Source organism: Alternaria metachromatica (assembly GCF_023757995.1).
Source record: "Alternaria metachromatica strain BMP 0045 chromosome Unknown scaffold_7, whole genome shotgun sequence".
Lineage (NCBI taxonomy): Eukaryota > Fungi > Ascomycota > Dothideomycetes > Pleosporales > Pleosporaceae > Alternaria > Alternaria metachromatica.
Window position 1 is genome coordinate 1,202,038 of NW_026055498.1, and position 17,176 is coordinate 1,219,213.

Genomic DNA, 17,176 nt, shown 5'->3' on the forward strand with positions numbered 1-17,176 from the left:
GGAATTTGAAGAGCATGATTGTATGCTTGTGGCTGGCCGAAAGTCTCAATCGATGTTTGTCTTGTAGTTGATTGTCCGTTGTCAGTTTGATCTGCTGGATACCTTTCAAAGCAGGATGCGGACACAGTACTTATAGACAAAATGTAGATGTAAGTAAGACATCCATACGCTTCAACTCCGACAAACCTCCGATGCCTGTGTTGATTTTGGGGCGATGTGACCGGTGAAGACCCATCGATAGAGATGTGCATGGTAGGCTTGGGCATGCATTCGGGGCGAAGAGCCTTACCGTCCTTGTTGGAGACACTGCGGATTCGACTGCCAGTGACCGGGGTTTGTGAGGCTGAGGAGTATAGCGGAAGCCTTGTTGGAGACACTGCGGATTCGACTGCCAGTGACCGGGGTTTTTGAGGCTGAGGAGTACAGCGGAAGCCCCTGATATGACTTCTGTTCTTCCTATCTGGAGACGTGGCAGCTAATGAAACCTGATAGATTTGCGTCGCTTTTCTGTCGGACTGTAGGCAGAGGCCGTCTACCCTCGACAGTAGGATAGCAATGCTTGGTAGTCAAAGCAGTGCTTCCACGATACTAGCGAGAATCCCGAAACGCCACAGCGAGAATTGTAATCGAAAGAGCCCCACTTCGAGCAGGAACTGTATCAATGTGCTCATGATGACTTTCACGTCGAAGGAGCACCGCATACATGGTACAAAGTCTTGTCCAGAAACGGCCGCATAACACTGTTGATCGCAAGATTCAGTTCGAGAAATCAGCGGTCTGTCCCATTGAGTATAGCATGGGGAGATGAGACGGGAGTACAGCGTAAGCAATCTATACGCATAGGCCTCTTGTTGGCCAGACATCACCACCGGAAATGGTAAAGCTTCGGGAGACGCATGACGGGTGTATGATCCTAACACTAGCTTCACATGTATACATTCTCATTAGCAACAAAGTAGCCACAGCCTCCTTCGTGTCAGCTCAAGGTATGGTACAGGAGCGCCACGTAGCCTGATGCGGCTCTGCTAGTGCTTCCGCATGGGGCGGACCCATGGTGCCTTGCCACACCGACATTGTAGGAATGTTATTATAAGACACGTAAGAAAGTCGGGTATGAGTCGTGCCCAGAAGCGGCTGCATTGGGGCACAAGGCTGCGTATGCCAAGTCCATCTTTCCTCTAGCGGCCACCACAGTACTTTAATGTGCATGTACAAGGCGGGGTTCTGAGACGCCATGTACGTTGGATCAATCTAACGCGACGCCTCAGCAATATGCATTGTTGCATTCGGGGTCAACAGAAGATAACAGGCGGTCAGGCGGCGACGGCGGTGTTTGGAGCCATCAGTGGCATCAAACACTGTCCTCTCAGCCTTCCAGCGCCTTCGTCCGTCCATTTCTCTTTCTCCAACTCTGCACACCTCTGTCAATCACATCTCTTGTCACACCGTCTTTTATAAGCTGCATAGTCACTCCCAGTACCTCCACATTCTTATTCCTACTCTCATCGTCGAAGAAAAGCATCTCCTCGTACTCGATCCCGCTGTCTCTATGTATCCTCTGGAAGTGCGTCGTCTTACTGCCGGGGTATATCTGCATGTGATCGAAGTAGTCTATCGCGCGTGAGGACGATCCGTTTGCGCTGGGTATCTTGAGGAGCTTGAGCATTTCGCGGCCGAGATCGGGGGCACACGTGCGCGAGGCAGCAGCGATGAGGATGTTCTTGTGTTTGAGCTGCCGTTACGTCAGCTTCGTCATGGAGTCGATGGACATCGAGTCATCTCACTGCTTCTAATACGCCGCCAACATCGTTGTAGAAGCCGAAGCCCTCGCCATATTTGTCCTTGACCTTAAGACCGCCCTCGACAGGCTTCAGCGGAGGCGTGACGTGCGTGTCAACCCAGAAGGGCCATAGCGTGTAGTCGAGATCGAATACGACAATCTTAGGAAGTGGCAGTCCGTCTGTAAACGTCGACGGCCATTGGACCTTTTCTGGGAGTGTTGTAGTGGTGGTCGTATCGGTGGATGCCGACGAGGTCGCGCTGCGGCGGGGCATCGTGGCCTTCGGTATGGGGAAGGGCGCTTTGAGGAAGAAGGCCAAGACAGCTGCAGATACGACAGCAGTTAGGAAGCGTGGAAAGGCCAGAATGGAGGTGCACAGGGTGACTGTGAAAGCTGTTGCACGTGGCGCGCGTGGCAGAAAAAAAGGCGATGACGTAGACGCGTAGGACTGCCCGATTGGGCAAAGGCACGTGAGAACTCCACGTGAGAACCCCGTGGCACCCGTGGACGCAACAACGTTAAACACACCTCACTACGAAATACCACGATCGATCGTTCACTGGAAAAAGCAAATTCCCTCAAGGACGGCATCGGCGAGTTTGCTCGTACTACCACAGTCCTGCTGTACCAATTGGCCGTTGTGAAAATGGAAGTGTTGACCTGTATCACATAGGTATCAGCACCCATTGGCATCACTGCCATCATGTATATGTTCACGATTGCTGAGTGCAGTTCCCGACGCACCCATACATAGCACATGCACAACATAAGAAACATGATGGTCTCGACCACTAGCGCAAGCATCCGTGAACTGCCGATGAACTCATCGCCTGGCCTGACCAGGACCATCCTGAACCTTGTCCAGCGCACCTGCAACCTTAATCCAGCTCTAGCTATTTTGATACTATTGCCAAGTGTATCAGGTCTCTTCGGGGCTAAGCGCGCGATGCGCTCGACAACAAGAGGTACCTCGGTACCCGGAACCAGCGCGTTACGGACGCTCAGCACCCTTATCGCGCAAGTCCAGAACTAGATATGCAGCGCGATGGATGCAAAACACCGAAACATGCAACTGTGCGATGACGATTGGGATGATGGCCGTCTTGCATGTGTTAAAATGGGTTGCGCTGCACACCTTCCGTTCTAGTCGTCCAGCCACTGCCAGCCCCGCAAATAACGGGCAGCGGAAGGATTCCCGCCTGACTTCTGCCTGCGTCAACCTCTACACAGCTTTCTCGAGCAATGTCGCCGTGATCCGACCACCAACGGGCTTCAATGGCGGCGACCTGTGCTCGTCGTACAATTCTTCACCGCGACCAGGAACAGCACCAGCTCGTCACCACCCCACGACCCGCAATTGCGCAGCCTCCGCTTCTGCGAATCAAGGCGCGCCCCATTGAAATCCAGCGCAACAACGGGTGACACCACGCCAATCAATCGCCACAATGGCCGACTTCCATGAGACAAGATCGCCCCTGACAAACGAAAATGTCCAAGCATGGGCGCGTGCGAATTTTGCCGCGCCCTTTCGCGCCCTGCCACGCGCCGCAAGACTGCATTGGATCCAGTTCGACGAGAGCTTCACCATCAGCAGAGCCATCTGGCGCGGGCTCGGGCGCTCCACCCACAAGCAATTGCTTGTCATCGGCGGATATGCGCCAGGCCCCGCGGGCGACGACGATGAACCCATAGATCGGGTCACCGCGCACGTCCACGAAGATGAGGCCGAGGTCAGCTTTTATCGCATTACCGAGTTGGAGGACGGCGCACACGAGTTGCAAGCTGTGAATAGTACCAGTACTGTTGCTTTCCATGCGCCTTTTTGTGATGTTGGAGACGATACCGGCGGCTCCAAAGCCATCCATCGTGTGTCGGCCCTCATTCTCTACTATTTCTTGGCTGCTGGCCACGTGAAGGAGTTATGTCGGACAAGATCAGATCCTACCATGTTTACCAGGAATTTCCGAGACGCGTGTTTGTGGGTGCAGAACGAGGGGGAAAGACCATTGCTGCCGCCGTCTAGGAAATCGGAACCCAGTACGCCCATTGAAAAGGACTCGATCGCTGTTCGGCCAAAGCGATCATCTACCGTCTGTATGTTGATGTTGATTGTCATTTGGTCGATAATGTACTGACTAGAGGCAGCATCATTATCAAGATCCATACCGGAAGACATCCAGGTCCAGCCGCCGTCCATCAAACGCGCAGCAACAGACAACTTGAGTGTCAAGATCAAACGCGAACGCGATGAAGACTACCCCAGCATTGCATCGGCTATTCGACCAAAGAAACACCGTCGCACCGTCAGCGAGCAAATCGTGCCACCCTCAAATCTCAAAGACTCAACCTCCGTTCCATCACCGTTATCCATCCTCAGCCCACGCAGTCCAGCACCAGAGCGCGTAAATCGTGCATTAACAGATCGAATTCAACACCTCAAAGACGAAAACGCCGGTCTTAAAGCGTCGAATACCAGCCTAGAGACCGAAAAGACCGACCTCCAAAAGCGTATGGAAAAAGAATCCCACGCCTACCGCGGACTACAAATCGAATCCGACGCGCTAAAGAAGGAATCTGAGAACATGAGAAAAGAGATGATGGCCATGAAAGAGCGATTGGAATCTGTCGAAACATCAGGCGAAAAGATGCGGGTGGAAGTAGACCGGCTAACAGCTGTGGAAGAAGCAAGCAAAGAACTACGCAAAGAACTAAGAAACGAAGTCGAAAAACTGAGAGGACGGGTCGAGAGGAGCGAGAAAGAGGCCGAGAATGCAAAAGAAGAGCTTTTGGCTGTGAGGAGAGGGTTGACGAAAGAGCTGGGCGAGGCGGTCAAGAAGTGGGGTGCGTAAGCGACGGGACGTGTTGGGGAATGCGCTGGCTGTTGATTACTTTTTGTTCTTTTGTCAGATGATTTTGTCGGACGGCTTGTGGAGGGAAGTTGTACACGACGTGCAAGGATGGGGTTTAGGGCATTTTCTTTGGTTTGATGAAGAAGCGGCATCCTCGGCGTATTACTCGGCGTCTCTATTTCTCCTTCGATAGGGTTGAGAGCAGCTCGCAATTTCAATGGGATAGCACAGCAGCGGTGTTTTCCGGGCTTATATTGGAAAGGTCGCATGTTTGATGGCTTTATTGATGCTGATGTTGACATATTGGTGGAGAGCTGAACCCTGGTGATGCCTTATTAACAGCTTCGTCTCTCGCGTTGACTAGGATCACAAAGGCTTGCTTGCAATGATCGATATTATCACTTGTTTCTGCTGCTACAACAGAAGTATAATAGCCCATGAACACAATTTCTATCCACGTAATGCATTATCGCAACGCAAATAAGGAGAATGCTGGCAGCCGCTTCACGGGGTACATCCAAAAAAAAGCCGAAAAGCTACATTGTCTTAAATCTCGAGAATGTATGTTGCTGTTGTTATAATGTAGACTTTAGCACACCTTTTTACTTATTCCATGGCATGAGATCGGTGAGAGACTCATACGACACAGATAGCTGTGAAATGAGGACCATCAGATCTCGAAGTTGGAATAACGCGCTCACCCAGGACGACGTTATGTTCGTTTGCTCTAAGCTGCAAGGCATTGGCGTCTCATTGAGAACCAATGTTGGGTTGGACAAGTGCTGAACTATCTCCGAAAGCGCTGTTTTAATGCTGGGGAATAGCGGGACGAATCTCGAACGCAACATACGAGTAGGCGCGTGCATCAACAGGTTGACCCCACGGTTCTTCAACAGCAGGCCAGTATGTTGGTAGGGGTGGGGATTACAATTTGTACCGACCGAAGGATGCAGGTGGGGCGCGTCCTTGCCGCATATGTCAGCACCATCCACTTCGACCTCAGGACTACCTAGGTATCTTGTGCTTGTCACGACCAAGCTTCTATTTTGCGCCACCTGAAAACTTATTTGCCTTCAATTTGTCCCGAAATCGCTGTCTCGTGAGTGTCACAAAACCTCATCTTCACCTCCAGACCAGCACCGGATGGCGGAGCAGGTACCTGCGGGTGTGCTTTGGTGCCGCCAGTGCAACAAGCCGTTCACCAAGCGTCAGTGTCTTTGCCGTGCTGCTTCAACTTTGCGACAACGATTGTTGGACTGACCGTTCACGAAGAATCATCATTGAAACGTCATGGATATTACTGTCGGTCTAATACCAGAGCCTCTGTCCCCAGACGGCGATCGTGCGCGGCTTGCGCAAAGGCAAAGACCGCGTGCAATAACGCACTACCAGGATGTTCGCGTTGTATCCGAAGGGGTCTCATGTGTCACTATCCTTCCAGATCTACAAGGCAAAGGCGTCATGCTGTGCGTCATGCTACCTCCGACCACCTGGATAATCCCCTTGACGGTCATGCAAACTCGATTGTGCCAACTGTAGCCGATCAATCTCAAGGTCTTCTGGCTACTACATTGACCAGCCTTGACCCCGTGTTCGAAGACCTACAGTGGAGCCTCGACGATATGACGGCTTTTGACGACTACATGATACCTTCGCCTCAGTCGGCTTTTCCCCCAGTCACATCATCTTCACTAGGATCAGCCAGCCCGACGACTATTACGCCTCCTTTATTGTTGCTGAACTCAACAGACCCAATCTCCGACGAACAGAATAAACTTACTCGTCAGCGGGAGCGGCAACATCGAACCCAGAGACAACAATTTCTGTGCTTTGCCATCTCACCCGGCCCTAGTTCGAACGTCAGATCAATGATACAACGGCCAAAGATGCACCACGGAGCGGAAAGAGCGGCCAGTCTCATCTTCTACACGTTAAAGTCTTATCCGCTAATGCTGCAACAAAATGACTTGCCACCTTTCATACACCCAAGCTATATGTCGTCCACGGATGAAGGGACAACGACAGAACCACTTGAGAACTGCATCGCGCTGGTGCATATGATGGCTAACGGGGTCAAGGGAAGCCGGAAGCTCTTCTGGCGGAACGTGAGAACCGAGTGTGAACGCATCTGTGACCAGAACCAAACTCTGAATAAATGGGAACTACTAGGTGCTATGCAAGCTCTTTCGGTTTACGTATTGATTCGTATCGACGAAGGCGAGACTGAGCATAATAATCTGGATTATCTTTTGGAGAGGGCGGTTATTGTGAGTCCAATATGTCCGCACGTTTAGGAAACACATCTAACGAATTTCGTTCTAGCTCGTCGCGATACAACTCTCTCGCAACGATTTTGATTGTCATACGCATGACGTACCATGTCGCAGCAAGTCAGATGACAGCTGGCAAGACTGGGTTTACAAAGAATCCAGGCGCAGGTACGTTGATCATTCCGACGGCCGTTCCAAATTCCCTCACAAATACCCATGATAGACTCGCGGTAATCTATCGCGTCCTGAACAAGCTCGTCTTCTTCGACCCAGCAGCCATGTGCGACATGCCCACTGAGTTCGTGATTGCGCCTCTGCCCGCTAAACGGCAACTCTGGGAAGCGAAGGATGCAAAGGAGTGGCAAAGGCAACGGCAGAACGAGCAGCGAGAAGAGACATCATTTGCGCTGGCTGTCGATGGTGAGATTGTAAAGTTGGACCAGCGTCGACTGTCCTGCCGCAATGCGTGGTTGCCCTACATTCCATCGAATGACGAGACGCCATCTCAGATTCATACGAGTAGAGCTAGTCGTAGCGCGGCCTGTTGGACCGAATGGTGTTCTGGTATGGACAGCATGGGTGGGTTGATCATGCTCACGGCCTCCATGGCTTAGCGATATGGCTTGATGGATTCTAGCGAGATGTACCAACAGTGAGGTATTAATGAGTATTTATGTACGAGTATGCATGACATAGCAACCGGCAAAAGCGCCACCCCATCCGAACTGAATCAGTGCGGTCGGATTTCACTAGTGTCTGGCGGAACAATTTGTACATCGGGATTCGTGAACTCCGCCGTGTCGCTTTCCCCTGCCAGGGCACAAGAACATTATAAGAATGATGGGTCGTCCTCATTTACGAATACCCAAGACATTCGCATCTTCCCAAGTGGTACCAGTCGCAAATTACACAGCAATCAATCCTTTATCCCCCACCAAAACTCATCCAGATCACCATGGTATCCTCCACTCCCCCATTCCCATCTCCAGTCCAGCGCTGGCACAACAAAGCCCAACCCGCCGGCGACCCCAGCCTTTCAGCCCTCTCCCAGAAAGGCAAATCCATTCTCGTGACTGGAGGAGGCAACACGGGCATCGGAGGAGAAACAGCACGTTTCTTCGCCCGCGCAGGTGCCGCACGTATCGGTCTGCTAGGACGCCGCGAGGGTCCGCTGCTCGAGAACAAAGCCTTTATCGAGAAAGAGTGTCCTGGCACAAAGGTCTTCATCCAAAGCACGGATGTTACCGACGAGGTATCTGTCAATTTGGCCTTTGACAATTTCGCGAGAGATGGCAAAATTGATACGCTTATTCACGCCGCTGCTGTTATTGGTCCGACTGAAAATTTCGCTGAGGTTGACGCGCGCGAGTTTCTTAAAGGGGTTACTGGTAATATTGAGGGCTCTTTGTGGGTTGCGAAAGCTTTCATACGCCATGCTGCACCCGATGCGCATGTTGTTGCTATCAACTCCTGGGGCGCGCATTTGAGTCTGAACGATGCTTACGCCTCTTACTGCGTTGCGAAGATGGCTGTGTACCGATTGTGGGACATGGTCCTCCTTGCGAAACCTAATCTCAGCGTCTTCCATACCCAGCCTGGCGTTGTGTTGACGGAGATGAACCGTAGAGTCGGTGGGGCGGATAGCTTCAAGCATGTCAAGACTGATGATGGTGAGTGTACGACCCTACTGCATACTGCGATGAGACTGATTGTTCTTCGTATAGTCACTCTTCCAGCAAGCTTCAATCTCTGGCTCTCTACCCCAGAGGCTCGCTTCCTGAAGGGCAAATTCTTGTGGTGTAATTGGGATATCGACGATCTCAAGTCTCGTGCCGAGGAGATTGAGTCGGGGAGGTTACTCAACATCGACCTCAATGGATGGCCATTTGAGGCGACTGCGAACTAGATGATGATAGCGAAGGCAGAAACTGGTGATCTGTACTTAGCACTCAAATTAGAAAGTTTTAGATCTATGAAGAGTGGATGATTCAGGCAGCAAACTCGAAGTGATTGGGTGGAGCAGAGATGACGTCACGTAAGCAACTCCACATCCACCACCTGCAGTAACTCCAGCATGATGCCAAGCAGGCCCCCGATACGCCCCGTTGGCCTTGCATAACGAGCAGCAGGTAAGTACAAAACCATGAACCACTTCCGAATGTCGAGACGGTTGTTCGTTCCTGCTGTTCGCATGCTCAAGTTGCCACCGCAAGGCGGTTGTTCTTGCCATGTCACTCTCCATTGAAGAGAAGCTTCCCACCGAGCTCCTCGAACACATTGTCTCATTATCCACACGCGAATCTCTCCTCAGCCTATGTCGGACTTCCAGAACGCTCAATCGGCTCGCGACGCCATGGCTGTACACGAAGATATACCTGAGAGAGACGGACAACCTTGCCGCTCTCGCATATTTGGTCTTTACTTCCCCCGCCCATGCCAATCTGGTCAAATACCTCATTGTGACTAGTACCTGGGCGGATTTTGAAGAGAGATATTCGAACGGATCCTGGCCAAGATCTGACGACCCAGGGACCCACGACATCTTGAGGAAGAAGTGCGCGGAGTACACGTCCAGCGTCGAAGAAGCATTTGTTGTTTATGAGAAGATCCAGTCGGCTAAGAATGAGGATGCTATTATGGCGCTATTACTCGTCAGCCTACCGAAGCTTCGACGATTGAACATCAATTGTGGCATATATGGCCATGATGATTTCGTCTCGTTGTTACCCAAGGTCATCCGTGGGAAGCCGCACGCAATGTCAGAACCTATCGATATCCTGGTCGCTGGAGCAGACGACAAATATTCTAGCGCTACCAGTCACGTCGCAGCCTTCTTTTGTCTACCAAACGTGCGCTCTATATACGGATGGAAGCACGGCGACAGCGAAGTCCACGATGAGAATGCCCTGTTCTCGAAACTGGAGCCACGATCGTGCCCAGTAGAGTATCTGGAATTGCGATGCGCAAAGCTTGACGTGGAGAATTTCCAAGGCATGTTGAACGCGACAATACCCGGAAGACTCAAGACATTCAACTACGAACTTGGAGGCCCGTGGGCGTGGTGCGACACAGAGCATCCGGCGATGATGCGAAGCCTGGAGCCACATCACGAGACGCTGGAAACACTGGGGCTAAGGCACGAAGACTTCTATCCTTACCTTGACGACGAAAGTGCCGAGCGTGGGAAGGCTTACCCGTGTTCATTCTCTTCTTTTACGGCTCTGAAGCGCCTCAAAGTCGCCCCGGTGTACATATGGGGCCACCGCAAGACTACTGACGAGGAGATGTTCAAGACCGCCGACACGAGAGATAGACTCTGGTCCACGCTGCCCAAGAGCCTCCAAGAACTCTGGATAACACGAGCCCAGAACCAGCATATAGACCATAAGAAGGTTGTCGACTTCGTCCCAAAGTGCTTACTCCCGGCACTCGATCTAGTGGTGCAGAACAAGCGGACATCTTTCCTCCAGCTCAGGCACATGCGTGTCGAACTTCCGCTCCTGGACTGGAAGGACGATTGGTTGGATAGCCTGGCATCGATCAGCCGAGCTGCTGCCGCCGAGGGGATCCAAATATCCATCATCTTATACAACATGTTCAGCAGATACGGGCCTATAAGCGCGGAGCGAGATTGGGGCTGGAACGAAGACATCAAGTGGGAGCCATCGCGCTACAGCGACAATAAAGAATGCCCAAAGATATGGATTGAGGTAACCTCGGAGCGGCAGGAACATCTAGCCTCCATACTCAAAGACATGAAGACCCGGTTTCAAGAAGAGAATGGGCGGTACACGGAAGCGAGAGCTAGGATTAGTAAGCTGGGCGCGCTGTGTACGGATTGTCAACTTAGTGGAGACTATGATGCTAGCAAAGGCATCGGTCTACCTGAACGCTTCGTGGACGAGAGGTTGGGACAGGAACCCTATTGGAGAGGAAGAGGCGGTAAACCTGAGGTGGTGACATGATGGCAATCATGACGCCACGAATTATACACGTCGTATCGCCGTATTGCATCTCAAGGTTCTACGGAACGATGGAAACACTGGCGATTTCATGAAGAGCGAGCAAATCAAACCGTGGCATAATTGATGTAAGCCCTAAAGTTAGTCAGCCGAGATGTAACCGAGGAAGGACCCTGCAGGAAAGGTAGCGGTGAATGTTTGCATCGCAGTGGTCGTTACGCCAAGAAATTCCGCGTCTTCATGTATGCTTTGGAGTATATTTATCGCATCTTGCGTGTGGTAGTAGTCGTTAGCACTATTCGTGGGTTAGTGAATGCATGTGTACATGACGTAACATAAGATGGCTACTAGCAACAGCACCAACATGTTCCAGTAATACGCGATCAAAGGTCTCAAACGGCACTCCAAGGCTCGCATGCTGTGCGCATCTTCAGCTATCAACCCGAGCAAGCGACATCCATGTAGCACGAATAAAGCGCTGGCGATCAAGTCTTCAAATACCCCAACTCGCCGCAGTAACGACGACGATGACGAAAGACATTTCGATTCAACCCGATATTCCAGAACTGCATGTGCGTATCAGGCGAGAAAGCATCGCGATAAACCAAACCTTGGCTTCGCGGACGGAAAGAATGTTTGATCAGGATGCACGAGGCGCAGAAGAGAAGCACCATGGTTGAGGGGCAGTAGAGATAAGAAGAATGGTGATGTCCAAGTCGCCCAGCTGCTATTCAGCCTATATTACCCAGGTTAGCGACGAGCTCGTACGACGACGGGCCGAAGGAAAGAGAGAGGGGGATCAACATTCATGTACATAGGTACGTGGTAATATACGATGCGATACGAAATTTGTCGGGAGAAGCGGAGTACAGTAAGCAGTAACAAACGTTGTACGTAGGTCGTTGTACAACAGGTAGGTCGGTGAATATAAATACATGCACCACCACTACCGCGACCCCCATCGCCATCTCATCCCAAAAACTCCACACCTATCCGCACAAGCCGCCCATCCCGAACCGACCATGAAGTTCACCGCCATCCTAACCGCCCTGTGCGCAAGCACCGCCTTCGCCATAGACATCTTCCAAGCCGACGGCTCCATCAAAGCGATGGCAGAAGGCGATCTGCTACCACGCCAAATCCCAGGGTGCTGCTCCACCAACTTCAATGGGCCTTGTGTTTGCCCACCTGCGCCTTGCACTAGCTGCGGTGTACGTATTTTCTACTCGACTCAAGATGAAGGAGACGAAGAAGAAGACGGAACTAGAGAGCCCTGGAGGGGATGAATGAGAGCGATACGTTGGGTTGATCATGGGACGCTTTGCTAACGTGTCTGGGTGTAGCTTGAGTGCTGCGGTTTTTAGAGAGGTGCGATAGTCCGCCATGACCGGGCACTTCTGGAAAGGAGGGATTCTTCGAGAAGAGACGTATGAGAAAACGTCCAAGGGGGAAGAGAGGCAAAGACATGACGATAGAGAGAGAAAGAGAGGGGGGATCAAGGGCGTAATAGCCTGATGTCAGCATGGAATCAAACATCTGCGCTAATGTCAATATTAGGTAGCGTGCAAGTACCAGATTTCAACATTTCGAAGTTTATGAGTGCCACGAAGACTGATGTAAATAGCTACCAGAAGCGATAACAGTTGACACGGACAGGCCTACGACAGACATGGCTTCTCGTATCACTGAGCACTGACCGCCAACCCAGATCACCTTGGGCCACAGCTACGGGTAAATATCGGGACTCTCCTCCAGCCTCATAATTCCCAGTTACCAGATCCGACAATACACACATGGCAGTGGTTTCTGCACACTACCACCTGGGCACTACCACCAACAACGCCAGCAACAACACCTCCATCGCACGACACTTCCATCCCATCCCACCGCCCCAACTCACCGCACCGCACCTAAAGTCGCAATGTGATGCCCAGCGGCGCCAAGATGTGATTCAGCCTTTCAGCCTCCCACCTAGGTAGTCCTGCAAATCACAACAAGAACTGATTGGCACCCGAACCATATCAGAAAGGTCGAGGTAATACAGTACACCAGAGATGGCGCCATAACACCAATCCATACACCGCACACTCCACAAATGACAAGGCCCTTCCAACTTGTCCTCTACACCTCATGTACAGCCTCGTCACTCATGCCAGAATTGTGACGTGCAAGGCTAACAAGGTAGAACTGAGCGACCGAAAAACAACCGCGGAAGCACTATGCAGGACAGGGAAGAAGGCGGTGAAAATCCATGCGACAAACCGCTACCAAAAGCCATCAGGCGGCAACTACACGCGAAACGAAGCTACAATCCTCGACCTATTCAATCTATCACGACACTAAAACCGCTCTACTCCAACGGCGCGAAACCTAATACGCGTATGTACAACATCATCGTCACCATGTCCTCCCATCCTCCGCCCACCCAAAACGCTTCCTCCCTCATCACTGTCCTGCATTCCCATGCTCGGGTATGCCGGCGCATCTAACTACCGTTGACAGCTGCAAGTCATTGCCACGGCTCTTGTCCGCGTAACGAATACCTAGGTACCCACAGTAAGCAGTAGAGACAGATGGAGGTGGTGATGTGCGGTTTTGCCCAGGTGCTAGACGTGGCTATTCAGCCTATATACCTAGGTACGGACTAACCTTGGAAAGTGGACGCGAACGGGCCGAAACGATGGGGGTGGTGTGCGGAAATGCGCCGGCTTGTGTGTGCGTGGGTGAGGTGATGAGGTGAGGTGATGGGAAGGGAAGAAAAGGGAAGCTGGAGGTGCGCAAGGTATGTGTGTGGTGTTGAGGTGGAAGAAAGGTTGGAGCTGTTTGGGAACACATGTAGTATACATACTTATATCCACACCACCAACAACATCCCCACATCCCCAATCCAATCAACAATAGGTAACCCACCACATCTACCCACCACCCAACATGCGTCTCACAGCCCTACTCAGCGCCCTCTGCACAAGCACCGCGTTCGCAAAGCACATCCTTCAAGTCGACGGCTCTGTCAAGATTGTACCAGATACGCAGCTGGATGCACGCCAGTTTATCCCGGATTGCTGCTCGAATAATTTCGCTCCGCCTTGTGGGTGTGGGAGGGCGTATGAGAATGCTTGTGGTGTATATTTTGTTGTAAAATGGATGAGATAATAGATTAGGTGTAGTCTTCTTGCTAAAATCTTTAAGAAGAGAAGACCTCTTTCTTATCTCTTCTATATTTAATAGATAGATTTAGTTATTATATATCTTATATATATTATAAGAGTTATAAGTAACTTATTACTAATAAGTTATTATAGTACTATAAAATAAAATAAAACTAAATTTTAAATTTTTTATATATATATAAGTTAAAGAAAAGTATAAAAGCTTTATTTTTATAACTTTACTTTCTCTCTTATATATAATATATAAAATAGTATACTTTTTACTTTTTTAGTTTTTTATTACTTTTATATAAAACTTAAATAATACTACTATTACTATTACTACTTTTATTTTTTTTAATATTATTACTATTACTTTTTTAACTAAAAAATAAGCTTTTAAGTATTTAGTAATTTTATAAGCTTTTTAGTATTTTCTTTATATAAGTATATATACTAGAAAGTTATATAGCTTAAAAATATATAGCTACTTTTTAAATACTTTATTAAGTAAGTAATACTACTATATTTTTTATAAGTTATATTAATATTTTAAACTTTATACTAATAGCTTAAACTTTTATTTAAAATAAATAAGTAATAGTATATAAACTATTAATAAAAATAAAATATTTAGTATATTAGTTTACTTATAAAAAGTAGCTACTTATATATTAAAACTACTTTAGTAGTAATATTAAATACTAAAATAAGATAAATATTATACTTACTTTATATAATATATAAGTAAAAATATAAAAAAATATATAAGCTTAAATAATAATACTAAAAAAGATATAAAATATTAAATAGATACTAAATAATAAAATATATAAATATTTATATTATAGATAAGGTGTTTAAAGCGTGTATAACGTGTATTTAAGAAGAGAAGAAAGAATAGAGAGAAGTATACTAGAGTTGTGTATGATATTTTATGGGCAGCAAAAACTTGGGATATGTTTGTAATCTATCCGCCTTGGCCTGACAGAACGAATTCGAAAAGTTCAATATCAACGTCTGCTTTCCATAACCATCTTTACTGGATACCTAGTTCAACACCCCGTAGCTAGCTGTGATCCACAAACACTAACAACAACACCACCAACAACGACAACGACAAAGGCACACAGCGGCCACCTCCTCGCACATTTCCTCACCGCAGTATCACTTCATTCATGGTGTGATGCCCAGTACCGCCTAGATGTGATTCAGCCTCTAGGCTGCAAACCACGCGCCAACGGGCCGAAATGCAAGGGGTTCGTCTCCACAGAATGCGTACGCAGTGTCTGTGATGCAACGGACGAAAAACAAACGAGGCTGGATCAGTATAGATGTGGAGATGTGGATATGTGGATATGTGGATATATGAAAGGTACGTGTTGGGTAGGATGGTCAGCCGGGGTAGGAGATGGGGGATGGGTGTGTGGGTATAAGTAGCTGGGTATAGCACGACCACGACCACCCTCCTATCCAGACAGACAATAAGAATACGTTTACCTACAACTACGACCTCCTTATATCAACAACCATGAAGTTCACCGCCCTCCTCACCTTCCTCTGCGCATCCACCACGCTCGCCGCTTCGAACTACGTCCTGCAAGTCGACGGCAGCATCAAAGCCTACGACGTCGTAGAAGGCGACCTACAAGCCCGCCAGCAGTTCGAGAGCTGCTGCGCCACCAGATTCGTGCCGCCGTGCGGCTGTGGTACCGACTGTCCTAGCTGCGGTGTAAGTACCCTACCTACTCCAGAAAAAAGAACGTGGACATTGCTAACAGTTGCGTGTAGGTCAGTTGCTGCGGAGTATGATTTCACTGAGACTGTATGGGGAGGGAGGGCTTGAAGGGAGAGAGTAATTGGGAAAGAGGGAATGCATAATGTTACATATGTTTATTGTTTATGCCAATTTGAAGGAGGTTCAACGGTCTTCCCACGTTGCCCAGAGATGAAAACGCCAGTATACGTGAAAACATGTGCCAACGCCGTCGCTATGCAGTTAAGAAACAAACATGGTCTACTTTATCTCAGTTCCTTCCATGCCATCCATGGTACTGCGATGACGCAGATCGACACGAGCCACTCATGACTCCCGAAATAACATAACCACCACGTACGCAAAAGGTACTCCACATCAAATGAGAGAGATTGCAAGCCTCAGACTCGTCTACTTTCTCATTCCGGAGAAGTCTTTCAGGATGCCAATCATGTGGGTATTGGTCTGCTTGCCACCACGGCGAGGACCCTTCTTCTTCTTGTTGGTAGGGGCGGCAACGATAACCTTGGCTTGTGTAGCGGCTGTCAGCTTGTTGGCTAGCAGGGCCTTGCGCAGCTCATCCGGGTTATCGGGCACCTGGACCGAGTGCCAGGCCTTTGCGAAGACGGGGTCCATGGGCAGCATGAGAGAAGGGTCGTTGCCCCAGACAGTCTTTGGCACGCCGTCCTTGGCACGTCGCACAAGCACCTCCTTCTTGTTCTCCATCTTGGTGATGTCGTCGGCGACGGTGGACCAGCCGTCTTTCAGGTCTTTGATCTGCAGTCCCATGGCCGACTTCTGCGTCTGGAAATGGCCTTTGAGCTGCGCGCGGTCGTGGATGCTGAGCTTGCTCTTGTATTTGTAGCGCTCGTTCGCAGAGTCCCAGCTGATCCGGTTGCCGGCGTTGTCGGCGCGCATCAGCTGGCGCAGCTGTTCGCGCTGGATGTGGCCCGGTGGGATGTTGAGGTATTCCATGATGTCGTCGAAGGTGTGCCATTTTTCTTTGCGCTCGCGCAGGAAGTCGTTGACGTAGGTGAGGCGGGTGAAGACGTGCTCGCCGGTGCCTGTGTCCTGCGGCTGCGAGTAGACGACGGGCGGCGCTCCATCGGTTGGACGCTTGCGCTTCCCGCTGGCGGAGGAGCTCGAGGGCGTCGGTGAGGGGGCGTTCATGCCTGTGGCCGAGTTCGCTTTGAGGAACGACATGGTGGTTGTAGTGGTAGTGGTAGAAGTTGAAGATGCGGTCGGGGGTGGCGGTTGCCTGGTCGAGGATGCCTGCTGTCGGCAGTCGAGTGTGCAGCGTCTAGCTAAAGAGTCGCACGGCAGACAACGGGGAAGGTCCGGTAGTAGTAAGCGTGGATGCGCGGAAGGTGCGGCGGGTGAAGGTGAGGGTAGTGAATGGAAGACGTCGAG

At 50.0% G+C, this 17,176-nt stretch overlaps 5 protein-coding genes across 5 annotated transcripts; 3 read left to right on the plus strand and 2 right to left on the minus strand.

Annotated features, from left to right (window-relative positions):
• Window positions 1-1,366: 1,366 nt before the first annotated feature.
• On the minus strand, window positions 1,367-2,054 carry J4E83_004394 (uncharacterized protein; the record flags this gene model as incomplete). Its single annotated transcript, XM_049331323.1, has 2 exons — window positions 1,367-1,732; window positions 1,785-2,054. The coding sequence occupies 2 exons, from the start codon at window positions 2,052-2,054 to the stop codon at window positions 1,367-1,369; spliced, it is 636 nt and encodes a 211-aa protein (XP_049189869.1).
• Window positions 2,055-3,876: 1,822 nt separating this feature from the next.
• Window positions 3,877-4,629, plus strand: J4E83_004395 (uncharacterized protein; the record flags this gene model as incomplete). The annotated part of the gene is made up of 2 exons (XM_049331324.1): window positions 3,877-3,884; window positions 3,939-4,629. 2 exons carry the CDS (start codon window positions 3,877-3,879, stop codon window positions 4,627-4,629), a joined length of 699 nt encoding a protein of 232 aa, XP_049189870.1.
• Window positions 4,630-7,854: 3,225 nt separating this feature from the next.
• Window positions 7,855-8,805, plus strand: J4E83_004396 (uncharacterized protein; the record flags this gene model as incomplete). Its single annotated transcript, XM_049331325.1, has 2 exons — window positions 7,855-8,569; window positions 8,666-8,805. The coding sequence occupies 2 exons, from the start codon at window positions 7,855-7,857 to the stop codon at window positions 8,803-8,805; spliced, it is 855 nt and encodes a 284-aa protein (XP_049189871.1).
• Window positions 8,806-9,127: 322 nt separating this feature from the next.
• J4E83_004397 (uncharacterized protein) lies at window positions 9,128-10,864 on the plus strand (the record flags this gene model as incomplete). Its single annotated transcript, XM_049331326.1, has 1 exon — window positions 9,128-10,864. The coding sequence occupies one exon, from the start codon at window positions 9,128-9,130 to the stop codon at window positions 10,862-10,864; it is 1,737 nt and encodes a 578-aa protein (XP_049189872.1).
• Window positions 10,865-16,177: 5,313 nt separating this feature from the next.
• J4E83_004398 (uncharacterized protein) lies at window positions 16,178-16,969 on the minus strand (the record flags this gene model as incomplete). The annotated part of the gene is made up of 1 exon (XM_049331327.1): window positions 16,178-16,969. The coding sequence occupies one exon, from the start codon at window positions 16,967-16,969 to the stop codon at window positions 16,178-16,180; it is 792 nt and encodes a 263-aa protein (XP_049189873.1).
• Between the last annotated feature and the right edge of the window lie 207 nt (window positions 16,970-17,176).